Below are 24,061 nucleotides of genomic sequence, written 5' to 3' on the forward strand. Positions count from 1 at the left end.
AATGTTTGGTTCCTACATGAATAATACGGATTACTCTCATAAACTATGCCAGCTGACTGACTCACCTGCTTTAGAACTACTATTGTCACTGACATAGTTTTATGCCTCTGTGCTCCTGCTCAGTGTTATAACAGTACACCCACTGACCATTTCTACAACAAATACTACTAATAATGGATCCTTCATTCATCCCCTAGTGTCATGTACTGTATCATCTTTATATGTTTTATATTTGTGTACGACCTTTTCTGTTTCTTTGTGTGGCTGAAGTAGATGGGTCCCCCCACATGAGCAGGTCAACGTTTCTTCCTGTTAAAAGGAAGTTTTCCTGTTCACCGTCACCTTAGTGCTTGCTCTGGAGGTTTCAGGACACTACATAAATACAATTTAATTGATTTGCCAAATAATGTAAAGTTTAACCCCCTTTATAAACCTTAGTTCGGGCTCCTGAGCAAATCCCAGATATTTAAGCTCTATTACAGTAAAAAGCTGCTAATATATTATTTACTTTTCTGATTAAACTGCGATATTTTGACTTCAGTCATGTGTTCAATGCCTCATTTACTTTTTTAAAGCATGTCACTTTTCCTTAAGTAAAGGATCTGAAGACTCCTCCCATTGCTAGATACCAGGAAATGAAGTGTTTCTCATCTTCCCGGTAGTGTGAAACAAAGGTTCAGGGGTCATGTGACTAAAGGAGTCAGTGCTCTTCCTTGTAGGAGACTGCTTGGTCCAATCAGGAGCAAGGGGCCGGGCTCAGGAGCAGCACACATGAGTTGTCAAACAGGTTTGTCTTGTGCTGTTAAGTGGCTTCAAACGCATTCTCTTTGATAAGACACTGCCGTGTGTTCGCTGGGCCGCAACAGGACACCCAGGAGAAAGGTTCAGGAGCTCAGCAGGATCTGTCGAGGTGAGTTCCTGTAGAAAGAAACAAGATTGTCTTAACTAATCTCCAGCTTCATACAAGCAGACTTGAGCATGTCAGGGCAAGACCAGTGCGTAGGCCTCAAGTCTCATGTAGGGAATTTCCTCCTGCTTACCTGCCCTTTCTGTTTGTCACCTGCTTCCACTTTTGTTATTTACTCCCAACACAGGAACACGCCGGGGCTTGACTCATAAAACATTAAATTAGTGGCTCTATTTTTGTTTGTCTGACCCACCTCCTTACATTCCTCTTTGGTTTGTAAGCCACTGAAGCCTTAATCATGCGTTGCGCCGTCCTTGCTGGTGAAGGGAGATCGCTTATGGTTTGGTGAAGCGAGGAGATCTGGAGTCTTCGAGGCAGGTGAGAATGGACGTGCTGAAAGTTTCGGAGCCCTGTCAGCAGGAGTTTGGCCCGGCTCAGACTGGAATGGCAAATATGTCGAGAATTTGACTGTCTGACACAGACTGCTTGAGCGGTGCATTTCAAACAAGAACAGGGGGTCTTAATTATACGCAGAAACACAGGACAAAAAAGTCAGACTTCGACTGGTTAGAGGCTTATAGTTGTATGATAAGTTTGTTTTGTGACTTCATTTAACTTTGACTTCAGGAGTTAGGCTGCTACAAAATCCTGGCAACTGGCTTCTTTATTTAAAGATGCGGGGTCATTGTTCCCATAGCAGCTGTTGGTGTGTGTGATCTGCTCTGTGTTGCCTCCAGACAATAGCTTGTTGACAGCTGTCCTGCTGCACCTCCCCATCACCCCTCTCTCTCTCTCGCTCACACACACGCACACACACTTCTGCTACTCTTTTAACAGCCCTTCTACTGACTGAAAATGAAGTGTCAGTTTTATTGTGTGTTTGCCTGGAGAGATGGATGACTGCGAGTAATTGTTTAAGTCCGACTGTGCTGGCGGCCAATGAGCGACGAGGAAGGAGGAGGCTTCGTGCGAGTGATTGGCTGCAGTCTTATGTGAATGGGGGGTTTATGAGTGCAGAGTCTTTGTGGGGTTTCGAGGTACTAAAGTGTCTGAAAGAGAGATGCCTGCTCATCTCTTGTGGTAAATGTTTTTTTTTATGGACTGTTTCTTTGAGTTCTTTATTGAGCTGTCTTTGCTTCCTGCTCTGCTAAACCCATGTGTCTGTTTTCCACAGGAAGTCCAAATGTCAAGGAACTAGAGATCAGCTGAGATGCTGAGCTTACATGCGTTCAGAAATGGCCTGGAGGTGATCATGAGACGGCCACACCGAGGCCCAAATAGAGGATAACAGTGAGGAACGAGTTTTAAGCCAAACAAACGTGACAGAAGGAAAAGTCTGACTGACAAAATGCCCGTGGAGACGCTGCAACACACGATGAGGCAACCAACAAGGACTGCAGTTGCTACTGCACCCCCACGCTTGCGGCCTAAGGGGCCAGTGGGGCCGGACTTCTATCGGCAGAGCGCGACAGCAGCAGGCCGGCCGAAGCAGAGTGCTGTGGAGAGGCTGGAAGCAGACAAGGCTAAATATGTCAAGAGTCAGGTGGCTCTTTCCAAGCAGCAGCCGGTCAGGCCTTGTGAAGTAAGGAAGCCTCTGCTAAATGCAGGCCCCGCTCTGCGGCCCGCCAGGAAGATCCCGACCCAAACAAACGCGAAGCAGGACGGATCCCAGCTGGACTTGGAGCATCTCAGTAACCTCATCAGCGGCGTGAGTGATGGACCCCAGCCCAGTGTAGCTGTGGGATCAGTGGAAAGTAAAACCTCTGCTCCTCCTGCACACAACTCTCCCCGCCCGACTCCTGCAGGGGCACAGCAGAAAAAGGAGAGGCCGTGTCCACCTCCGCGACCTGACTTGTCCAGTCTAGCTAAGGTGAGATTAAAAGCTTCTGGTCTTGCCAAGGCAGAAAGTTCAGGCTCTCCTGGGTCTCCCGCTGCAGGGACAGTACGCAGAGTGGACGTCATGCCCCAGGCCAGCCCTTTGAGGACCACCTGCAGAACACCTCAGTTCATTCGGCAGCCCCTCCAGCCCGTTCCTTTACGTTCCCACTTACAACTCCGCCTGGCTGCTTCACACCTGCGTCCCTTCCACACTAGAACGACGCCGGGGTCTTCCCCTCTGAAACCGGTTGTTGCACCATCAAAACCTGAAAACTCTCCCTCCTCTCCAGCTGACTCCCAGGCCACTGCTTCGCTTCCCCCCACCCTCCCTGTTCTTCCCCCTCCATCCCCAGCAATAACCCGTTTGTCTTCTACCAGCTCCAGGAAACGACCCTCTTTGACCCGGTCTAAGTCGGACATGAGTGACCGGTTCTCCCGGGCGGGGACAGAGCTGGAGCGCTTCTTCAACCTTTGCGGCCTTGACCCCGCAGACCTCCAGGAGCTGACTGGATCTAGCTCTGACATCGTGTCCCTCGCCCGGTTTCGCAGCGTGAGCGCTCCGGGGTCTGAGTGTGCGGGCTCCGGCAGGGAAGATGAAGATGATGAGGATGAAGATGCTGGAAAAGCTGCAGATCGTGTTCCCTATGGTGTATCTGTCATCGAGAGAAATGCAAGAGTGATCAAGTGGCTGTATGGAATCAGGCAGGACAAGGACAATGCAACTAAGAGCACCAATTTATAGGGTGGTGTTAAACAGATCATAAACTTCAAATCAGACGAAACTGTTCAAACTTTTTCCTCAACACAAACTTGGAATGTGCATGAAGTAACAGGGTCCAATTATTAAACTGGAAATCTGAGATATGTGGATGAAGTCTGTCTGCCAAGTTTCACTCTCCGTTTGTTCTCTTGTTCTTTTTTTGTTTTGAAAGTTTAAAACTTGGAAATGCCATGTGTTACATGGAACTATTTCTTTTTTTTCTGTTATGTTGACTTTTGTTAACCTTAATACCGCTGCTGTCCAACATTGAAGCGATGTCAACAAATCCTTCTGCTGTAAATGGATGGCATTAAAGATTAAACGGTGCAGGCGTCTAGTTCGGGCCCCTATGATGGGTTTTTAAGACCTGCACCAAAGTAAAAAAGCTTATTTCTTGCAGAAATGAATTCCTCAGGTCGGTACCACGCAGTCTCCTGTAAAAAAAAAAAAAAAAAAAAAGAATTCCATTAATGGAGATGGGTTTACAATTCAGTGTGACCTTGTCTCAAACATTGTTTCCTCTACGCACAAAAATAAAACTGATGTACAAAAGACCTGACCTTTTGTTGTCATTTTATTCATTATCTGTTACTGCTTATCCTAAAGGGTTGCGGCTGTCATTGGAAGAGGTGGGGTACACTCTGGACTAGGTCTCTGGAGTCGCCAGTCCATCGCGGCGGTAACCGAAATAAGAACAAACAATCTAACAAATTAGAGTCACCAACTAATCTAACAAGCTTGTGTTTGAACAGTGGGAAGAGGCCAGAGCACCCAGAGAAACCCCACCCAAACACAGACGAACTGCAAACTCATAGCACAGTAGGGCCGCTGCTGGCCAACAGATTCCAGTCACTTCAAACTAAAATAATAAGAAGAAAGTAACTCCACCTGAAGGAAAGCTAAAACAAAAGGTGACTCTTAACAGCCTTTTGTTTTTGTTTTAGTCATGTCAGGTGGACACCGACCAGTCATCAAACTTCTGAAACAAAAAATCCCCACCCATGATTTAGAAGACTTGGATGACTGATGAAATGTCTTCAAAAAACGTAGGCAAGTGAATTTGCCTTTGTTGTAGTTTTGTTTTAGTCATACCATGACCTGGATGTTGACAATCCCCAGAGATCAAGGGTTAACGTGATGGAGGAGTGTTTCACTGATGATCCACAAGAGGTCAGAGTGGTCCATGTTGATGCCTTTTGTTCTTTACTATCAACATCAAAATGTCTTACAGATCAGAGTCAGTAGAAATATTGAGCACTTTTAAATCTTGATGTTTATTGTGCTCATTACTTTGTCATTTCAACATGAGCAGATAATTTAATTCTAGTTATCTGTGCAGTTAAAGTCACCTGAAATGAGTGTTAATGAACTCATTGATCATTTATTGTTGTTGAGCCCCTCCCATTTATTCCTAAATATGAGCAGTGAATGAGAATCCCTCACTTTCAAACACAAAAGAGTTGCTCGACCAGATTCCGGATAAGTTGGCCTCAAGTACAACTGTGTGCGTGTGAAAAGGACTATTGTCGTCAAATACTCACAGAGGTACACATGTGGCATCGTTCTACCTCACGTTAAATCATGAGCTCTCTTAGGAAACTCACAAACCAACTACATACATTAAATAATCGGTTATTAAAGCAGAGGACAGACAGGAACTCATGTGGCGAAGATCAGCAGAAGGTAAGAAATATTTCTCCTCTAATTCTGCATCAAGCGTGTCAAACTCCATCTTGTTTCAAACAGAGTTTAAGCTTGTAGTCATTTAGTTAAATTTAGTCATGTACATAGACTGTACAGGGTATTGTTGAATTTTCTCATCTTACATGCACACAGCCCTATAACAGAGTTGCTTTACCTTCTTATTTTGCATCCATGTTTTGGACAATTTACCTAGTTTATCTTCTCATGGGTGACTTTGTGCAGGTTATGGGTTTTTAACTTAAAACACAAGACAAATAGTTTTCTCTGCCCTCTGAGTTCTCACTGAGAATAGATCTGGAGATTATCGCAAGTAAGACGATAAACTGCTTCTTGTCTCCTCTACTCTCTGCTCTCCACAGGAGGTGAGGGGGATTCCTCTCACCAGGAAGTTATGTTACGCTGTGGGAGGGGTCCCATATCAGATTACCACGGTACCCATCAGTATCTCCCTGCAGATTTTCCTACTGGATGTTGTGCAGGTAAATCATTTCAACTTCAAGATAAAATATTAAGTTGGTCATTCACTAACTGTGTAAGAATGACAGACATGAGGTTGTGTCGTACATGAGGTACAGTTACAGGCAGATCAGACAGACAGGTGTCAGCATGAGATAAAACACATGTGGTTCACCAGTGGCTCACCATGTTAAAGGTTGTTATTGCTGCAGGTACCAAAACTGTGCCACAGTGAGTCCTTCTGCTCCTGAGGGTCCTCTACCTGAGATCAGAGAGCAGGACAGTAATGTGGTGGTTAAGTGGGTGCATCATGACCTGTCCTGTTATAACTGTATTGCTTGTAATGACCTTATAATTGAGCTCTGATAAGTTTGGGAGTGAGGAGGACTATTATCTTTACAGCATTGTTGGTTATATGCATGACTTTGTCCCAGTTTGTAACAGAGAGCATGCTGAAGAAACCGGTGGAGCAGCAGAGTAAGATGGACTTCAAGTTAATGAATGGCTCCTGCTCTCTGATTTCTCCTTTTTAAAAATCTATAACAACATTCCTAGCTCTTTTGTTATCCTGGCATTGAGGTGAAGCTGTTGATGGTCACACCAATGGGTGAAGTGCGCATCCTTTTTTTGTATTTGTCCAACTTCTGAGAGTTTTATTAAAATGTTTTACCAGATTGAGGCCTTCTATGTGTCCCTGATTTTATTCGTGAGTCGGGCCTGGGATGCTGTGACCGACCCTCTGCTGGGATATCTGGTGAGCCGCAGCAGCTGGACACCCGTCTGCAAACTCACTCCATGGTCGGTTGGTGGAGCCGCGTGCCTGACACGCACCTCATCTTGAATTTTGCTGCGATTCGTCCTCCGGCTCTGTACTCAGCAGAGCCATTAATGTTTGTCTCTCAGGCTGGTGATTTCCACTCCGTTTGCTGTCCTGTCCTACCTGCTGCTGTGGTTTGTGCCGCGAGGCCCCGTGTCTGAGGCCGTCGGCGTGCTGTGGTTCCTCATGGCCACCTGCCTCTTTGAGACCCTCATGAGTGTAAGTCATTTGCATGTGCTTCTTACACATTTTGCTTGAAGAACTATATTTTAGTATTTCCGTTTTTTATTACCTTATACTTTATGTTTAAGGCATTGACACATATTGTTTTTTTTAAATTTAGTGTTGCCCTCGATTAATCATCTCAAAACCCCACAGATTTAACTTGTGGCCCTTTGCAGGGGCCAGACCCTTAGTTTGGAAACCACTGGAACCAAGCAGCAACTACAACATAAAAACAACAATGATTATTATGACAGTTGAAGACATTGTTCATGTCGAAATGTTTTGAGTACTTCTTCCAGTATTTCTTTGTCCCCCGTCCTCCATCTTCTGCGTCACTCCTCCTTCGCTACAGCCTGCGTTCTTCATTTGTCTCGTGTCGCCATGGTGACAGAATCCCATTCTCTCCTCATGTCACTGTTTCTGCTAACATTTCGCTCCAAGCTGCGTCACCATGGCTACTGTGCTGACGGTTTGGCGTCATGTTTTCCTCCTGTCGTCTGTGAACAGTGCTACAACGTCCCCTACCTCTCACTGAACATGTTCCTGGGGGGAGATCAGAGAGACAGAGACTCTGCCACCGCCTACAGTAAGAGTGAACACACTCGACCCACGTTCCTGCACCATCAGCAGCCAGACTAAAGTCTCTCTGTCCGTCTTTGGCCAGGGATGAGTGTGGAGGTGGTGGCGATGCTGCTGGCCTCAGTGATTCAGGGACAGGTTGTGGCTGTGTACAACACAGAGAAGCAGGAGTCCTGCCAGCAGCTGGACCAGGCCCATGAAACAGCACAAAGCACATCTTCACCACACGCTGCTTCTCTTCAGGAAACGGTAGATACTGTAGTCAAGTAAAAACGGTCATTCCAACGGACATATATGTCTCTTGAGCTGCCAGGCAGCTTTACTTTGAGACTGCACTCACACCGTCCCAGGGATATCCTGTTACCCTGTAATTTACTGCTCTTAGCCAGGCATTGTTGTGTGTTGTGTGGTGGGGTTTCCGTTTATGTGGTCAAATTGCGGGAACCCACATCTGTTTTAGGGCCAGAAAATGAAGATTTCTGTTGTATAAGTCTTCAGGACAGTTCAGGATAAAGATAAGTCTCCGGGAAATGAATGAATGTCAATGTTATTTCCTCCTTAGTCAGTTTTTTCAACATGTTTTGTTGCTGCAATACTGGAAGGATAGACTTAATGCACATTATATATATATATATATATATATATATATATATATATGTACACTGCATATATTATGCAAATATATACAAAAAAGTGAATATTCCAGTAGAGGTTAGCTTAGCCAAGCAAAAAAGAAAAACTAGTTGAAGCAGCTGTCCTGGCTAAGTCCATCGGCAGCAAATGTTCCTTATTTTCTCCTGCTTTTTATGCTAATGTGCTAACCCCCTCCAGCTCCAGATTCTTTTACTCGTTACAGAGTAGTGCGCATCCTCTCAAGCAGATCTCTGCAAGAAAGTGAGGGCAAACATGTGAAAGCGTAATCATGACAGGTGGAGTTTAGGTTTTTATGTGGGACATCTGTAGGTGATGTCAATCTGAACTCACACGACTATGGTCTGTTAACAACCCAATACTCAATACCTCTAAGTCGAGCTTTGCTTTAGTTATGTTTTAGATGTAAATTGACCTGGATGACCAAGAATCTGCACAGACGTGACCCTGCTAGTGTTGATTAGAAAGCTTTACAGTTTAACTTGATTCAGTATGAAGGCAAAACAGCACCATGCAATTTTTAGTCAAGAAAGCATTTGACTTACTGTGTTACTGTGCTGCATTTATAACTAACTGTTTCATGTGTGAATATCGCCCCCAGCAAAAGGCGTTCATGACCTCAGCTCTGGTGATTGGTGCTTTGTTTTTCCTCTGCAGCCTGGTTCTGTTCCTCGGGGTGAAGGAGCAGCGGGGTGAGCCGGTCAGAAATGGTCTAAAACTAGACATAACACATATATTTGGTTCAAGGAGTTGATGCAAGTTGTGATTTATTTCAACAGTAATATGTGGTAACATGACAGTTCATGTTACATTTATTTACACACACAACCTTTATTTATACGGGGCGATCCAATTAGAGCAACATTTCACAACCACAGTAAAATTTAGACAAAGACTGCACAGAATAAAGGTAAAAGATAAGAACCAATATTGCGCAATCTTCACGGATTAGTTAATCTTTAATCTAAACTTTGTCCAAAGCATGTACACTGACATATACCCCATCTGCTGAGGGCAGCAGTGCATACAGATGGTTCACAAACGTGCCACATACATACAGGTATAATATCTAGTTTGGAGAGCTTACCTTATAATAGGCTACTACTAAAACTCATCCGCTCCACTTTAGTAAAATGAGTCTTGCTAAAGGTAATGTTGCTCTGTTCCAGCTTAGTTTAATGTGACAGGAGATAGTCCAATTCTGCATACGCCTCTGTTGTAAACATATAAGTCTTATCTTTAATATGAGACAAAATAAAAATAAACCTTGCAGCTGGTCAGATATACTCCATCTAGTTTGGGAATGCCATTTTAGAGCTGAGCATCTGAGAGAGAGGCCTGGTGCATAAGAGGTTAAAACTTAAAAACCAGCCAAAGAAATCAGGTCATTCATTTTCACATTGTGCTGCAGGCTATTCCACCTAAAAAAGAGTGATGTAATGAATCTAGTTTTCCACTCTTGACCCTTTCATATTTGTTTTTGTTTGATTTCTAGCCCCTATGTGCTCTGATGGCAGTGTGCGACCCTCTTATCTGGCCTCGCTAAAGATGCTGATATGCCACGCTCCCTACCAGCGCCTGGTGCTCGGCTTTGTGTTCAGCACACTTGCTTTTCAGGTAGAGTTTAACCTCAGAGTTGTGTGACTGCACTGAATTTCTCCAAGCTCTGATGACACTGACAGATTTATTATCTAACAATAATCCCAGTTCTTGATATTTCTTAATGTTTTTCTTTAATGTTTTTTTTCTTCCGTCTGTTTCATCTCAGATGTCCCTGGGTAATTTCGCACTGTTTTGCAGTCATGCAGCTGGACTAGGAGCCCAGTTTCAGCACCTCCTGCTGGCTCTACTGGTATGATGCAACTAGACATAGTACACACTGCTTACCTAGATCCTTTTGAATGACATCGGTACCTAAATGTCACCATCAATAGACAAGATACAATTTGAATTTAAAATGAAAAGATGTCAATATATCCACAGGTTTCTGCCTCAATTGCAGTTCCTCTCTGGCAAATAGTCCTTCTGAGAATTGGAAAAAAAGCAACAGTTTTCATCGGACTATCTGTAAGAAAATTGAAATTTCTCGCTAAGAATTTTGCCTTGAAGCCTCCCTGATCTGCCTGCTTTTATCTCTCCCAGCTCTTCATCCCAGCTGCAGTCATAGTTGCCTGTGTTCCCAGTAACTTTCCTGTCTTTATGACTATGTGCGTTGTGATGGGATTCAGCGTGGCGACCGTGTTCTTGCTACCCTGGTGAGTCAGTTCCCAGCTTGGACATGAGGTTTGTACTCCTTCCCAGGCCCCTGTCAGATTTAATCAGTGTCAGAAGTGAATGTACTGCTCATGAATCATTCACATCGCCTCCACCTGACCCTGGCCAGTGAGGATTATTCCATCTGGTTTTCTTTGATTGGTAAGTTCACCTCACGTAAACTGACATGTGGGTTTCATGTGAGCATGTGCTGTATGTGCTACAGGTCAATGCTCCCAGATGTAGTGGATGACTTTGTCATGAAGCATCCCTCCTGTAAAGACCTGGAGCCTGTGTTTTTTTCTGGCTACGCCTTCTGCAGTAAGCTGGCAGGAGGACTCTCTGTCGGACTCTCAACCATGACACTGCAGTGAGTCAAGCATCCGTCCATCACTTCATGTGTTTGCTGAGTGTGTGCATCACATTTTGTGTTTTCTCCTCCTGCAGGCTCGTGGGCTACAAAGCGGGAGCGTGTAGCCATGGTGATGGAGTGGTGACGGCTCTGATTGTGCTGTTCTCACCAGTTCCCATCACACTTCTGCTGATTGGGATGGTGTTTTTTCACTCCTACCCGATCAACGAGAGGCAGAGCTCGCAGCTCCGGGAGCAAATCCAGTAAGAGCAATTTCTCTGTTAGTTTTCCTCTCAGGAGCTTCATCATTTTTTCCTGACATGCCATCTTAAAGGCAGCTATAACGGAGAAGGTCGTTTTATGCCACATAAGCACTTTTACACAGAGAAAGATGTCTAAAATCCCACTACACAACAGCCACAGTTAACAATTTGTTTGTGCTCATAGTGAAAGATTTATCTGCAAATACCTGACAAGTATTTGCATATTCTCTAGGAGTTGGTAGAGACCAAAAATGGAGCTACAAGTGTGTTTAGGAAGAGAGCCATATAAAGCTAACAAGCTAAAGATATATCAATCTTGTATTCACAGCATATATAGACCAGTCATCTAGCTCTTAAGCTACTTTCCAAAGCTTAGAAACATTCTGTATTTTTAAATAGTTAGCATTGCTGCTGCACCAAACGTGAAAAGATCAATTTAGCTTAGCTTAAAGACCAGAAACAGGAAAACAGTTAGCCTGGTTCTACCAGCATCTCCAAAGTTCACAAACCATTATATTCACACATTATTTATATATATTCTTTGGTAATCCACACATAAGATAAATATCAATTTAGCAGCCCATCACTCTGATTAAGGTCAAAGTTGTCTTCCTGGAAGACTATTGACGACTGTCACTTTTTTCCTTCACTAATTCCTTATTATTTTTTTATTCCTCATTTAGACCAGAAGCTACATCGTCATCATCACCAACCAACCCAAGAGAAGACACAGAGCTACCAATAATCCCACAGCAGCCTAATCCAGATGTGACATCAACTTCACACTATAACCATTTACACAAGTCAGATTCTTCTCCGCATCGTCACAGACAGGATAAAAAATATTCAGTAAGGTCATCCAACCGTTCAAATGTATCAAATGACCCTCATAGAAATAGTGGCAGGTGTATATCAGATGTCCAGTCCAAAGTAGATCCTCAGTGTCAGATACTCAGATCTCACCAGGACTCAGGAGAAGCTAAACCGGGCCGGACTAATCCTGGGTCTTTGTCTTCCAGCTCACATGTGAAAGTATCTTGGGTGTAAGAAGGAATTGTTTTAAAAGATTTGGGAGATAACATGTTTCTGTTGTGAGATTTATGAGATACTGCTACCATTCATGTCAATACATTAATATGAAGCTTCATTGCTGGTTAGCTTAGCTTAGCATAAAGGCAGGAAATTGGCTGAAGGGTTCTTCCAGAATAAGAATGCTGCCTTCAAATGAAACTCGTGAGCTCATGATTATGACATGGGAAGTTTTGTACGCAAAGTGCTTGGCATTAAAGTGCTAGCATCAACTGAAAGCCATGAGAACCCTGCAGCTAGGCAACTGTTGGCATCTAGAAGCCGCCAAGGCTAACACTTAGTAAGCTAATAACAGAGGAACTTAATATTGGAAATGTAAAAGCATATTGAAAGAATCAAGTCAGTTGGGAACAGCAAAAATTACACAGAAAATTCTAAACATCATACCACTGACTTCCACCATTACCATAAACATCTACTAACACGTCAACTCGGACTTCAGGCTACCAAAAACGCCACTTACTGTATGTATAAGGTCATGTATAGGGTGGAAGAGGGCAGTACTCGTGGACTTTTCATGGACAGGTTACAGTTTGAAGGCGGCATTTGCAACATAAATCAGCACAACACAATATTTCACCTTTACATTTCTGTTTTTTGTACAAATCAAATAAACAAAATGTTTTTTAGTTAAATGTAGTCCTGGCAGATTTTTCAACTTTTGGCTGTGAAAAAGCTAGCTGTGTCTTTATGCTAAGCTACGCTAAGGTAAGCCTGCATACAGACATGACCCAAACATCACAGTTTTTCGTCTAACACATCTAAGACCACAAAAAATCAAACAACCCTGTGCCACAGGCTGAGTGTAAAGGAATGTTAACACTGCCTCCCTCCCATATCTGATATTATCTCACATTTGTGCCTTTGTATTGTGTTTTTAACTCTCAGAGAGGTGCAGTTTCAACTCAGCGTTGTGCTTTGAGATTAAAAGTGTGGACCTGAAATCGAGTTTCATAAAGGTGGTATTTCTTGCAGGACTTTTTTATTGCATTGATATCTAACTCTCCATGCGGCTCAAGGGCAGCGTTTTATGGCCCGGTTTGATTTAAGAATTTCTGTGCCTGTGCTAAAACTGGCAATGAGTGGAAAAAGCACTTAAGATAGAGGAGTTTGGTGGTAAAACTTTGATAAACCTCTCAAAACCAATTTTTATGATCGCTGTTTGGATGTCACTGTTGTGGCTCTTGTGAATTTTACTAGGTGGAAAGGAATATTATTTTACACCATGAATCAAAAAGTTTTCCCCATATAAGCACACTGACTGTACAGAGTGGCGTTTGTGTGTAAGGTTTTCCATGACTGATAAGAATGATGTTGTTTTAAACTTAGTATTTCAAAGCTGCTCAGCTGAGATAACCAACGCCTTGACAAATGTCGTATATTGCTCATTTCGGAAAAAGAGCTCATGATATATGCTGACTTTTTAACACTTTGGAGCACAGTAAAAGTTCAGTTACGGAAACTGTATCTCAGCTTTCCATCTTAAGAAAGGAACATTTTTGAGCTTTCAGTAATGAGCAGCCACACTCTCCAGAAGAGGAGCCTACTCTTGTTGTCAGTGTTTGCTTTAAAGTTGCATGAAGAGCTCCATATTTAATGCTCATAAACATTACATGCTCACATCCACCTTTTTCTTAAATTTCCCGTCCTTGCACTTTTCTAAATAATGTATTTTTGTTCATAAAATGTAAATAAAAAGGTTGGCTGTGGCACAATAGATGTGAAGAGATTTAAAAACAGCACAGGCATGATACTGTAAGTGTTACCTTCTTACATCGATGTGGATGAAAACACTGCTTGTCCACATTGCGGAAAAACACGTTGGATTGATTTAGACATGCAGGAACGGTTCATCACAGAGGCATAGCTGATCTCGGATGATAATTATTCCAAAACCAAAAACATAGGATGTGTAGATGAGGAACTGTTTGCAGGAAAATGCACTTATAGATCAGCTTGAAACATTAGGATATGTTAATTTATGTTTACAACAAAAAAACTAAAAGCTAGCTGTTAGATGAAGTCACATCAGGACACAAACCAGTGAGCACCTGCATCAAGACTGTTACTGTTTGGTGTTGTTTCTGATGATATAGTACATAGTCATGGATTGTGGGTTCGGTGTGTTGCACGGTTTCAGTGTTTTGTTTGTTCTGTTTATGAGGCTGTGGCTCAGCAACCGCCTACATATCATGTCAGCACATCCTGGTGACATAACACAACAACAACACTAATGAGAAGTCGGATGGGGTGAGAAACGTGGGCTGTGAAGGTGCCTTTCAGCTTTTTTTTTTTTTTTTTTCTTTTGCTCTTGGTTTGGAAAATAATATTCAGGTAAAATATATTAGACAGACTTCATTGTTTTTTTCTGAACCTCTTGGTTTGGATCAATGCCAGCATTTCTTTCCTGTTTAATTTTTAGAAAAACTGGTTTACATAACCTGGTTAATCTCTTGTTTACCATCTGTCTCGCAGCTTATGGTACATATTGCGCCATCAGATTTTCTTGTAATTGAATTGCCTTATTCCCAGATCCCAGGAACCCATTAGACCAAAAACTACAATAATTAACAATCCCTAAACTTTAACCAGAGCTGATTATGAGGTTTTATGTTACTTAAGAGGGAGCTAAAATGGAAAAATAAACCTATTAAGTATCTCTTTATAGTCATTATATCAGAAATATTAGTAATTACTCCAAGTTCAACCCAGTAGGGGTGTTCAGCGTTCAGTAATACCTCAATGCTTTCTTAGAATTTTTAATATTAGGCATTGATTATCAAACTGGTTTAGTGTTAATTATTCATATTTATTTATGAATTAAACATAGAGTAAAGGATAGTATGCATGATTTGTATTTTTACTGATTAGTTTTAGGAGAACAAATAGGATACACAGGAGAAGTAGAATAAACTGTGATTTATTTTCTTGCAATGTGACAAAAGTTATGCAGGAAATACCTCAGATAATCAGTCCTAGGGACATTTTTGTCATTATTTCACAGTGTATATGATAATCTACGTGTCTGAACTGACGTTTGGTATGAATATAAGATGAGTTTTTGTAACAGCCCTGATGCATCGCTGGTGAATTGGTGCGTTTCTGTCGGTCGGAGCCCACCCGCTCGTCAGCAGCAGGCCGCCCCTGCCTCCTGCTTCCGCTCGTATTGTCGGCTGGTAGAGAGGAAGGATACTTGAGAGCGAAAATGGGAGTAGAAATTGAGACGATAACTCCGGGCGACGGTGGGGATAATGTGCCTTGTTTATCTGCGGAATACTTTATTTCATTCACCTGGTGTCTGGGTCGTCATTACAGCTCGCTTTTCTCTTTATTTTCTCTTATTTTCAGGGCGGACATTTCCGAAGAAGGGGCAGCGCGTCGTGGTGCACTATGTCGGTGAGTGCGGAGGCTACTGAAAGGAGCTCAAAGATTTGGGCGCAACTTGCTTTCTTCTCCTCACTAATGGCAGTTATTTGTTTCCCGCTGGTCGTTGGAGGTTTTACATTTCAGCGTTTGCCTGAATTGTGGGATCAAGCGGAGTCTGGGAAGAGTTTGTTTCGGCTAACTATAGCTGCTTGTCCAGTGGTGTTTCTGCTGGTTAGCATTGCAGCTAACGTCCATATCCTGTTAATCAAATTGTTTGTTATGTCTGTTTGGCTAACATTAGCTAATGCGGCGCTGCAGTCAACCACTTGCCCGCTGATTTGTATAAATGACTAGATATTTTAAAATGTCTCAACTACATTTTATTAAGAAGAGTTGAGCTAACGGTACCGTAGCTGCTGTCAGCCCCCTAACCTGATCTAACCCCTGTCGTGCTAGCCGGCTAATGCTAACTTTAGGTGTTTGTTAGCTTCCTGGCGCAGAAAAGTGGGATAACTCATCAACATCAGGACGTGATTCTGGAGGGATAACCAGCTTCTTCTTTTATCAGGGACTCTCGCAGATGGGAAAGTGTTTGACTCTTCGAGGTCCCGGGGGAAGCCGTTCAAATTTAAGATTGGACACCAGGAGGTTATCCGTGGTTGGGAGGAAGGAGTAGCCCAGGTGAGGAGGAGCTTTTCCCCCTGCATCAATCCTGCTATAAATCCTACTGAAGTGATTGTCTTGATGTTAGTTTTTTTTGTAGTGTGTGGTGCTGTTGAGTTTTGTTACATGTACTTTAAAAATATTGTATTATAAATCATATTTTTATTGATTTAAACGGACAAAGTTGTAGCCGGTTCAACAGCATCACCTATTCCAGCCTTCAAAATGAAAAACAGCACACATTATAAAGTTTTAATGTTACACAGTCATTAAATTAATTAATATAGATCTATACTTTTTATTCTATGGGAGATTTGGTATCCAGTAGCATCATTACGCAGAGACAGGAGCAATTCCAGTCAGTAAAAAGGGTCTCGTAGTGATCTCAGACTGCAGAAACATTTTCCTAGTTGCTATAACCTTTGGAGACACACAAACTCTCTTTATAGCTCCTACGTTGTCACTGGTTGAACAAAATAATGCTGCACGAGCAACGGCCATTTAAAAAAAAACTGGTAACTTTGTCCGTACAGTCCACAGCTCTTAATGTTTGCCTTAAAAAATAGAGTGAAATACGGAGAAATGGACTGACGGTGATGCCCAGGCTTAATTGTGCCTTTATGTGATTTTGTTGTGCGTCGTTGCTCCAGCTGCCTGCCAGCTATTATGTCATGTCTGCATTTTTATTGCAAGTGCAAATTCAATCCAAATAAATGACCTTGGAGGTAGGTAGTTCTCTGTTTATGTCCCTCAGGTGTGCAGTAACCCCACCGTTTACCTCTTGTTGTTCGAAAGCGTCTCGATTGTTACACACCGTGCATCTGTCTGTACAACATGTCGGCATCAGCTACTGATGAGCTTAGAGGCGTGCAGTTCTGAAGCCATTTGTAGCCACCTCTCGGTTCCCGTCCGCATGCTTGTGTAAGTAATGTTTCCGTCTCCTCCACAGATGAGTGTAGGTCAGCGGGCAAGGCTTAGTTGCTCACCAGACTTTGCCTACGGCAGCAAAGGTCACCCAGGGATCATCCCACCAAATGCCACTCTCACCTTCGATGTGGAGCTGCTCAGTCTGGAAGCCTGAAACTTGTGCACTCAACTTTGTTTAATTCCACTCAGATTATCAGGGTGAGGAATTTAACACTGTTTGGATAATCCGCTTTAAAATATCGATGAGAAAGTCTGTGCCGTGATTTATGTCTCTGTGTTATTTAGCATTTCATTCAAGTGCACCTTTAGCTAATCTAATATACCCAGGGATGTTTAGAGATTAAATGGTATGGATATAACAAGCTTTAATCTCTATATCCTCTAATCTCCTCTTCTCCTGCTCCTTAATCACAGGACTAAAATCATGTTGTTGTTTTTTTTATTCTTACAGGTTGACTCCTATCTCGGGAACATGGAGGAAAAATGTTAACAGATGATTCCTGCTCTTGATTCCAGCATAGGACCTATGTCTATAGCTTCACTAGTCCACTTTCCTTTCATTTAGATACAAATCGTGTTATGTCACTTGCTTTAAACCTTTATCCTTCAACACTATATGCTTCAGATTCTTTACAGTAATAAGTCATAGGCCTTTCCATCCCATGTATTTTGTCATATTCTGCTATGTATTTTTATGGTGATGTTTTTTTTTTTATTTGACATAAATTGACTTTATTTGACTCACAAAACGTGTCTGCCATCAGGACCACCTTTTAAGTAAGTACTGAATCAGTCTCATTCCTGTGGCTCTGTGGCCTTTACAATAAAATTGTATTGATTGCGGGTAAAGAATTGTCTTGAATAAAATTAAGAATAAATTGTTTGACACGATATTTCTATGAATTACCTTTGTGATATTTGCTCTTGGAATGAGTTAGAAACGTGTGGAATTCAGTGAAACCAAGGATTTACTATTGCTCTGTGCAGATGTTGTCTTTGCCTATACTGCAGCATGAGCTGAATTACTTTATTAATTACTCTGATCTTCACAACCGTTCAGTATCTACTTTCTTGGTCAAAAGAAGGTCTAGTGGAAAAATGTCTCTAGTCTCTGTTAAAAGGCTTCAAGGTTGATTAAAAAAAGCAATCTGAACAGAAACCTTTTTATTTCTCAATCATCACAGGCCGCTCCAATAAAATAAAACAGATACAGATAATCTCTGATGTATTGGTGATGCTGAGCATTAAACAAATTTAGAAGCACGTTTTTGAACCTGAAGGAAATATTGCTGCTTTGCAAGTTAACTGCAGATGAATTACAGTAAAAAGTTTATCTGTTTCTTCCTCAAACCGGATCACTGATTTAACAAGCTAATAAATTTGAAAGATTCATGAAACTTAGGACGTTGCTCTGTTTGCGTAAGAAGGCTGAAATCAATACCCACATAACTGTACATGATAGTTGTGGATATTTCAGTCAAGACACCAAAGGCTCTTGAAGGATGAGAATGCACATTTTACTAATAATGCACAAACAATTTCACATATTTCGCGTTATTTAGAATAACTGCAACCCAGTGGAATGAAAGCAGCCAAGGCTGAGACAAGTGTTCCTACAACCTGATTCAGTCAGAAAATATATCACAGTTAACAAATCACAATTTCAGTAAACACCAGTGGTCATCAGGTCCTTCATTGTGTGACTCAAGAACTACTCTGTTAAGAAAAATTCCTCCTCATCTCCTCAAATCTTTTCCAGACTCTGCATTCCATGACTGGAGCAGAGAAAGTTGAGAACATACTGTATGGATGAATCTCTCCCAGCACACCTTCATGTTTAGATCCAAACTACAATAAAAGCTGTCCTGCTAAAAAGCCGTCTCGTTTTTCTGTCAGCATGGTTCAGAATTTAAATCAACTCCATTTGTGTGTTGATGCGTAGAGGTAAATGTATTAAATAAATAAAAAGTGAGTCCATAGAGTTTTCTGTAGTTCGTTTTAATGGCAAAGAAATCGATGAAATGTCTGTTCTGCACCTGAGTACCACATTCAGTGCACATGCTCTGCTTTTCAGAAGTGGATATGACTAAAATACAGATACGAATGCCTTCCACTGTGCGCCGTATTATTTACTGCTTCTGAACAAGTCCGATTTATTTTTCTGATCTTGTGGGACGTTGTTGATGCCGAAGAAATTTCACGGCTCTCCCATTCCTTATGAACTATCTTTAAAATGTGATAATGAAAATGTTGGTGCATTCACCTTCAGAAATTTAGTTTTCATGACATAAACTATATTATTTTGCACTGAAGATGCTCATTAAAATCCACGTATAGGAGCTTTTTAATGCAAGCAGGAGAACCCAAACAAACTAGGTTACATGCAAATTGCAATAAAGAGAAATCCATTTAAACTGCAGGCAGTAGCAGTAGGAGTATTTGAGTAATGAAGGTAATTAATGCACAACTAATCCTTTGTTCTCTAAGGCAAAGCTTGACCACAGAATCACAAGAGCTTTATGGAAAATGTAAAAAAAAATCTTAAGAGAGGAGAAATCCAACACATGGCTGAGACCAAAATATAGTAAAGCAGCATCAGCGCTGTGCCTGCAGAGGTTGGGAGTTGTATTCTTATTGTCACAGGGGGCTGAAAGTGTCAGATTGGTGTTGCTCCGTTCATGCTGGTAGGCCTGCGTCCACCGCCTGCACGCTGGCGTCGAAGCGAGTGGAGGGCAACAGCACAGCAACCTCTCAGCAGGGACCCGATATGATACACAGGCATGACCTCCTGTGGCGTCCCTCGACACAGCCACGCCATGGTCGGGACCACCGGCATCGCCAGAGCCAAAAGATCTACAAGGAAGTAGCGGCTCCAGTGGCACAGCTGGGGGGAATACCCGTCTTCATTTGCTCCGTCATTTTCCTCCGTGTTGTCGTCTTCTATCTCTATCACTGTAGCTTCCTGCCTGACTGGAAGGGGAGCTACAGGGTGGGGCTGGCAGGTGTGCGGCTCTGCTGGGGCGTTTCTTACCTCCTCGGGTTTGTCAGGTGGTAGCGCCTCTGCTCTGTAGGAATGCCCAGGGGGGAACAGCGGAGGCAAAGATGGTGGAAATAGTTGTGGTTCTGAGGGTGTGATGTCTGCTGTGGCTAAAGAAATGACACTCAGCTCTTCTGCACCGCTTTCCTCACACAGCCAGGTCATGGTGGGGCTGCAGGCCTGGGAGCGGACCTCGGGTTTCTTCTCTGCTCCAGGAACAGGGATGGGGCTGGGATCAGTAGCGGGGGCGACAGCACTCGCTGCCGTTACCGGAGCCTCCTCTTGTGGTAAGTGCAGGAACAAGTGATGATGAGGGAGGTAGGTGTGTCCACTGCACCTGCAGCTGCTGCTGAGAGTGTGGCAGGAGTGTGACATTGGCAGCACAGCCCCCCCACTGCACAGCCTTTCATAGGTAGAAGAGCGCGGCACAGACGGGGGGGCTCGGAGGTGGCCTTGCGGCGGCAGCTGCTCGGACAGAAGGGCCGCCTCCAGGAGCAGGTGGGTTTGTCCTGCTGGGCGAGAGGCTCCGCTCGGCTCTGGAGCATTCGGGCTGCGCTCCAGCTGCAGAGCCTCGCTGCTTAGCCGGGTGTAGGTGGTGCTACGGCTCAAAGTGCTGGCTGGGGAACATCCGCAGGAGCGAGACTTCCCCCCTGGCCGAGCTCCCTGCAACCCTGAGTATGGCTTGTGGTCGTGGGGGTCCTGTTCACGGACACCCAGGTTGGACCTCACTGTCTCCACCACCTCCTGGAGGTGCTGGATCTCCTTGCGGGCCTCTTTGAGGGCTAACTGGGCCTCCACTCGATGGCATTCCTCTTCTATCCAGTCCTCCTGCATCCTGTACAGCTGTGTCCTCAGCTCATCTATTTCACAGTCCCTAATGAGAGATACATGAATAGAGGGAGATATTTTGCAGAGTCACTTTTACAGAGTGTGTTAATTTAACATAGATAAAACAGATAATAGTTAAACTTAGAAGCACTGCACCGGGGAACTGGAATTAACAAACACAACAAGAACCGTTGAACAATGAGCAAAGGATGGAATCAGAAAAGGACTCACCTGTGTTGTAATCTTTCCACGTTGTCCCTCAGTCTGGCTCGCAGGTGTCGTATACATACCTCCTTCTGTTGCAGGGGTGTGAGGTACTGCTCCGGGGTAGGAGCCCTGATCCCATGGTTGTCACTGCAGGCCGTGTGCTTTGCCTGACGCCTGAATCAACACACATGCACCAAAAAGGGCTCTGCTTAATATCATGTGATGGCTGGCAGTGAACTGGGCCAAGCCTGCGTTAACAAATTAACCTCGAGCTTAATGAAGGCAGCAAACTTAAGCACTGCATATAAATATAGTTTCTAAAACTGTTGCCATAAAGGAAATATTTAATACTTTAATAAATATGTATTATACAGACTTCTAATACAAACAGTTCCAACAGCATTGCAATTAAGTAATAAAGCTGTTTTTGTTGACTTTTACTATGAAAGTTTGTTTTAATATGATCTCAATTTGCATAAACGGAATAAACAAGAGAAGCGGAGAGGGTCTGAGCTGTTGAAGCCCCTGGAAGAAGCCACCAGTCCATCACAGGACTAACTCTCTCAGACAACCAGTCACATTCATAGCTGTTGGCAGTTCAGAATCACTTAATTTGAGTCTTGTGAGGACAAGGCTAAAGATTATGGATGATGTTCTAACTTTGGTAGCTTATTTTTATGCTGGGTAAAGAGGCTTGTTACCTGGGTGTACTAGGATACGTCCGGGCTGTGGGGCTGCCCTCTGGCGCCCTGACCCGACCAGGGTAGGTGTGGGTGCTGGATGTGTCAGTTTGGGCGTATCGCCCGCTGCCGCCCCCAGTTCCCACTGAGCGCCTTGTCAGGAGATCATTCACATTAAGATGAGAAGTGACAAAAACAGGATTTTTCCACCACCTGAGTGTTTGAAATGAGACGTATGAGAGGGAAGGAACAGTACCTGCGCTGACCTGAGGAGGGCTTTCGACTCGGGGTGAGAGACATTGATGTGCAAAGGAACCTCCGACCTCTCCACCGCTGTCTCTAGAGAGGGATGCTAGGAGCCCTCACAGCTGGGCTGGAATAACCGTTAAAGACACAAACACATCAGAGGTAAGACCAGCAAATAAACACATGATTAGGCTATCTAAATCACAAACAAGTGAAACGGAAGAAAGAAGAATCCCGAACAGCTGAGTTCAGAAAAGAATGATCCTGTGTGTGGTCATTATCTGCTTCTACACTGGAGGCTGGTCACAAACGTCTAACCCTAATAAAAAAAAAAAAAAAAGTCCAGGCCAGCAGCAAATAAAGCCTCCTTTCTCTGCTGACACAAAGGGGACACAGTGTCCACGGTCAGTGCAGCTGCCTCTCTCTGAGCAGCGTCCTGCCTGTCTGCAGAGCTGCACATAAACATGATTAAACTTCACATTAACTGCTGTCAGAAGTCGTCCAACAAAGACAGTCTGACACGCAGTGGCTGGCAGAGTTAAGAGGGTCGCCGGGGTCATTACCTGCCTACAGTGAAACAAGAATACAGCATTACTGATAATTAATAGAGAAGAGGTGGATTCATTTATAGCAACTACATGAATCATTTAAACTACGTCACTCTTGAAAAACCATAGACAGGTTATATAGAAACACATGAGTCATGAGTCCGAGACCACACAAGGTACCTGATTAAACTGTATTATTTTGTTTTTCATATCCCAGCATGAAGATTAGAAAGCCTTCTCCACAACTTCAGGAATAAAACGGGGGTCATTTATAATGTACTGATAGATATGATTATATACAGGTTGTTGAAAAAAATATCAATAATTCAGTTTAGTCTACTCAATAATTTAATTAACAGACACTGGGAAACAATCCCTCTTCAGCACTTTGATCTGCGTCTTTATTTCTAAGCTTGTCTCTGCGTGATGTGCTAAAACAGTTGCTCTAAATAAAACGTGCTCAGTGTTGAACTGAGCAGTTTGATACAGACTTATAATGAAAAACAAGACCAAAGCACTGATATACTCCCCAACTTTAAGCATCCAGTAGGCACAGGTGTCTTGATGTTATATAAAAATATGTAATTAATTGTTGACATGACCCAAGTGACTTAAATGGCAGCTAAAAATCATAAAATCATTTTCTCTGTTTAGCTCAGCTCCAACAGAAAAAAAAAATCCAACATGAGTACAAAATGTCCCCATCTATCTTCTAAAGTCCCTGCAACCCTGTGCAGCTTCACAAAGCTGCTGATCCAGCCTTAAAATATACCTGCGGCTCAATAAATCAGAGGCAACAGAGCTCTGACTGCTGGTGATAACGAAAAGCGCACAAATGTAACCCGGAGCGTCTCGTTCTTGTCCTACATTTAATTTTCTAGGACGATGAGGCAGGAGATCTCACCTCCCTCTCTTCGGTCTGCGCAACAAGTGGCGAGTCCTGGTGAGAAATACGCAATCACCTTACGTAATGTGAGTAATGTGAGTGTTTGGTGTGGGGGCGAGCAGCCTACAGTACAGGAGGATGAAACTGTACTCAAAGCAGCGGTCACACCTGCAGGTGATGTGCTCAGCGCCCGGTGCCAGAATGATTCAGGATGATGCGCTTCGTCCTTGAATCATCACCATCACCACCGTGGTATTAAATCACAGGGGTTTCCACATCTGTCGGATGCAATGAAGCGGTGTTAGATAAGAAGGGAGTTAAATAAAAGTCTCATGATTGTTTTTGCACAGCCGGCAGATCCCTAAGCAGGACACCTAACACTCCAGGGGGTACTTTCCATCAGAGAAAAACGCGTCTGATCAACGCACCATTCAGTCCCAGCTGTGTCCTACATACTCTCAATCTCAAAACACACGTTTAGGATAGCTGCAGACACGCACAAGACTAAGACAACCCGCATATTAAAGAGTACCATTTCGGCAGGGGGAAGCTGGGCATCGCAGAAAAGCCTCGGTTCCTGCCTGACTTGACGGTCCCCGGTGGCAGCAGGAAGAAAAGACGCTGGTGGTGCTGATGAGAGTCCATCCTGCAGCCATGGAGCCCGGAGATGAAATGAGGCAACTGCGACTGCTGCGTCGGAGCTTCTTAAAGTGACAGTAGGGAATGGTTCCGCTTGGTT

General features: G+C 43.3%; 4 protein-coding genes across 4 annotated transcripts; 3 read left to right on the forward strand and 1 right to left on the reverse strand.

Moving 5' to 3' along the window:
- Window positions 1-485: 485 nt before the first annotated feature.
- On the forward strand, window positions 486-4,092 carry fam110a (family with sequence similarity 110 member A). Its single transcript, XM_084552752.1, has 2 exons — window positions 486-910; window positions 2,082-4,092. The coding sequence occupies exon 2, from the start codon at window positions 2,256-2,258 to the stop codon at window positions 3,525-3,527; it is 1,272 nt and encodes a 423-aa protein (XP_084408878.1). The 5' UTR covers window positions 486-910; window positions 2,082-2,255; the 3' UTR covers window positions 3,528-4,092.
- A 677-nt stretch (window positions 4,093-4,769) lies between these two features.
- Window positions 4,770-12,649, forward strand: mfsd2al2 (major facilitator superfamily domain containing 2a-like 2). The gene is made up of 13 exons (XM_084552884.1): window positions 4,770-5,228; window positions 5,609-5,728; window positions 6,379-6,503; window positions 6,609-6,741; window positions 7,255-7,333; window positions 7,412-7,575; window positions 8,579-8,669; window positions 9,473-9,594; window positions 9,746-9,829; window positions 9,961-10,044; window positions 10,120-10,232; window positions 10,457-10,600; window positions 10,678-12,649. The coding sequence occupies exons 1-13, from the start codon at window positions 5,127-5,129 to the stop codon at window positions 10,847-10,849; spliced, it is 1,533 nt and encodes a 510-aa protein (XP_084409010.1). The 5' UTR covers window positions 4,770-5,126; the 3' UTR covers window positions 10,850-12,649.
- Window positions 12,650-15,068: 2,419 nt separating this feature from the next.
- Window positions 15,069-17,783, forward strand: fkbp1aa (FKBP prolyl isomerase 1Aa). Its single transcript, XM_084554108.1, has 5 exons — window positions 15,069-15,176; window positions 15,283-15,330; window positions 15,869-15,981; window positions 16,913-17,088; window positions 17,342-17,783. The coding sequence occupies exons 1-4, from the start codon at window positions 15,140-15,142 to the stop codon at window positions 17,042-17,044; spliced, it is 330 nt and encodes a 109-aa protein (XP_084410234.1). The 5' UTR covers window positions 15,069-15,139; the 3' UTR covers window positions 17,045-17,088; window positions 17,342-17,783.
- A 1,763-nt stretch (window positions 17,784-19,546) lies between these two features.
- Window positions 19,547-23,991, reverse strand: snpha (syntaphilin a; the record flags this gene model as incomplete). Its single annotated transcript, XM_084552846.1, has 4 exons — window positions 23,855-23,991; window positions 21,664-21,795; window positions 20,987-21,136; window positions 19,547-20,801 (listed from the first exon to the last, which is right to left on the reverse strand). Exons 1-4 carry the CDS (start codon window positions 23,965-23,967, stop codon window positions 19,547-19,549), a joined length of 1,650 nt encoding a protein of 549 aa, XP_084408972.1. The 5' UTR covers window positions 23,968-23,991.
- Window positions 23,992-24,061: the final 70 nt, after the last annotated feature.

The sequence above is a fragment of the Chelon labrosus genome (assembly GCF_963514085.1).
Source record: "Chelon labrosus genome assembly, chromosome: 10".
NCBI lineage: Eukaryota > Metazoa > Chordata > Actinopteri > Mugiliformes > Mugilidae > Chelon > Chelon labrosus.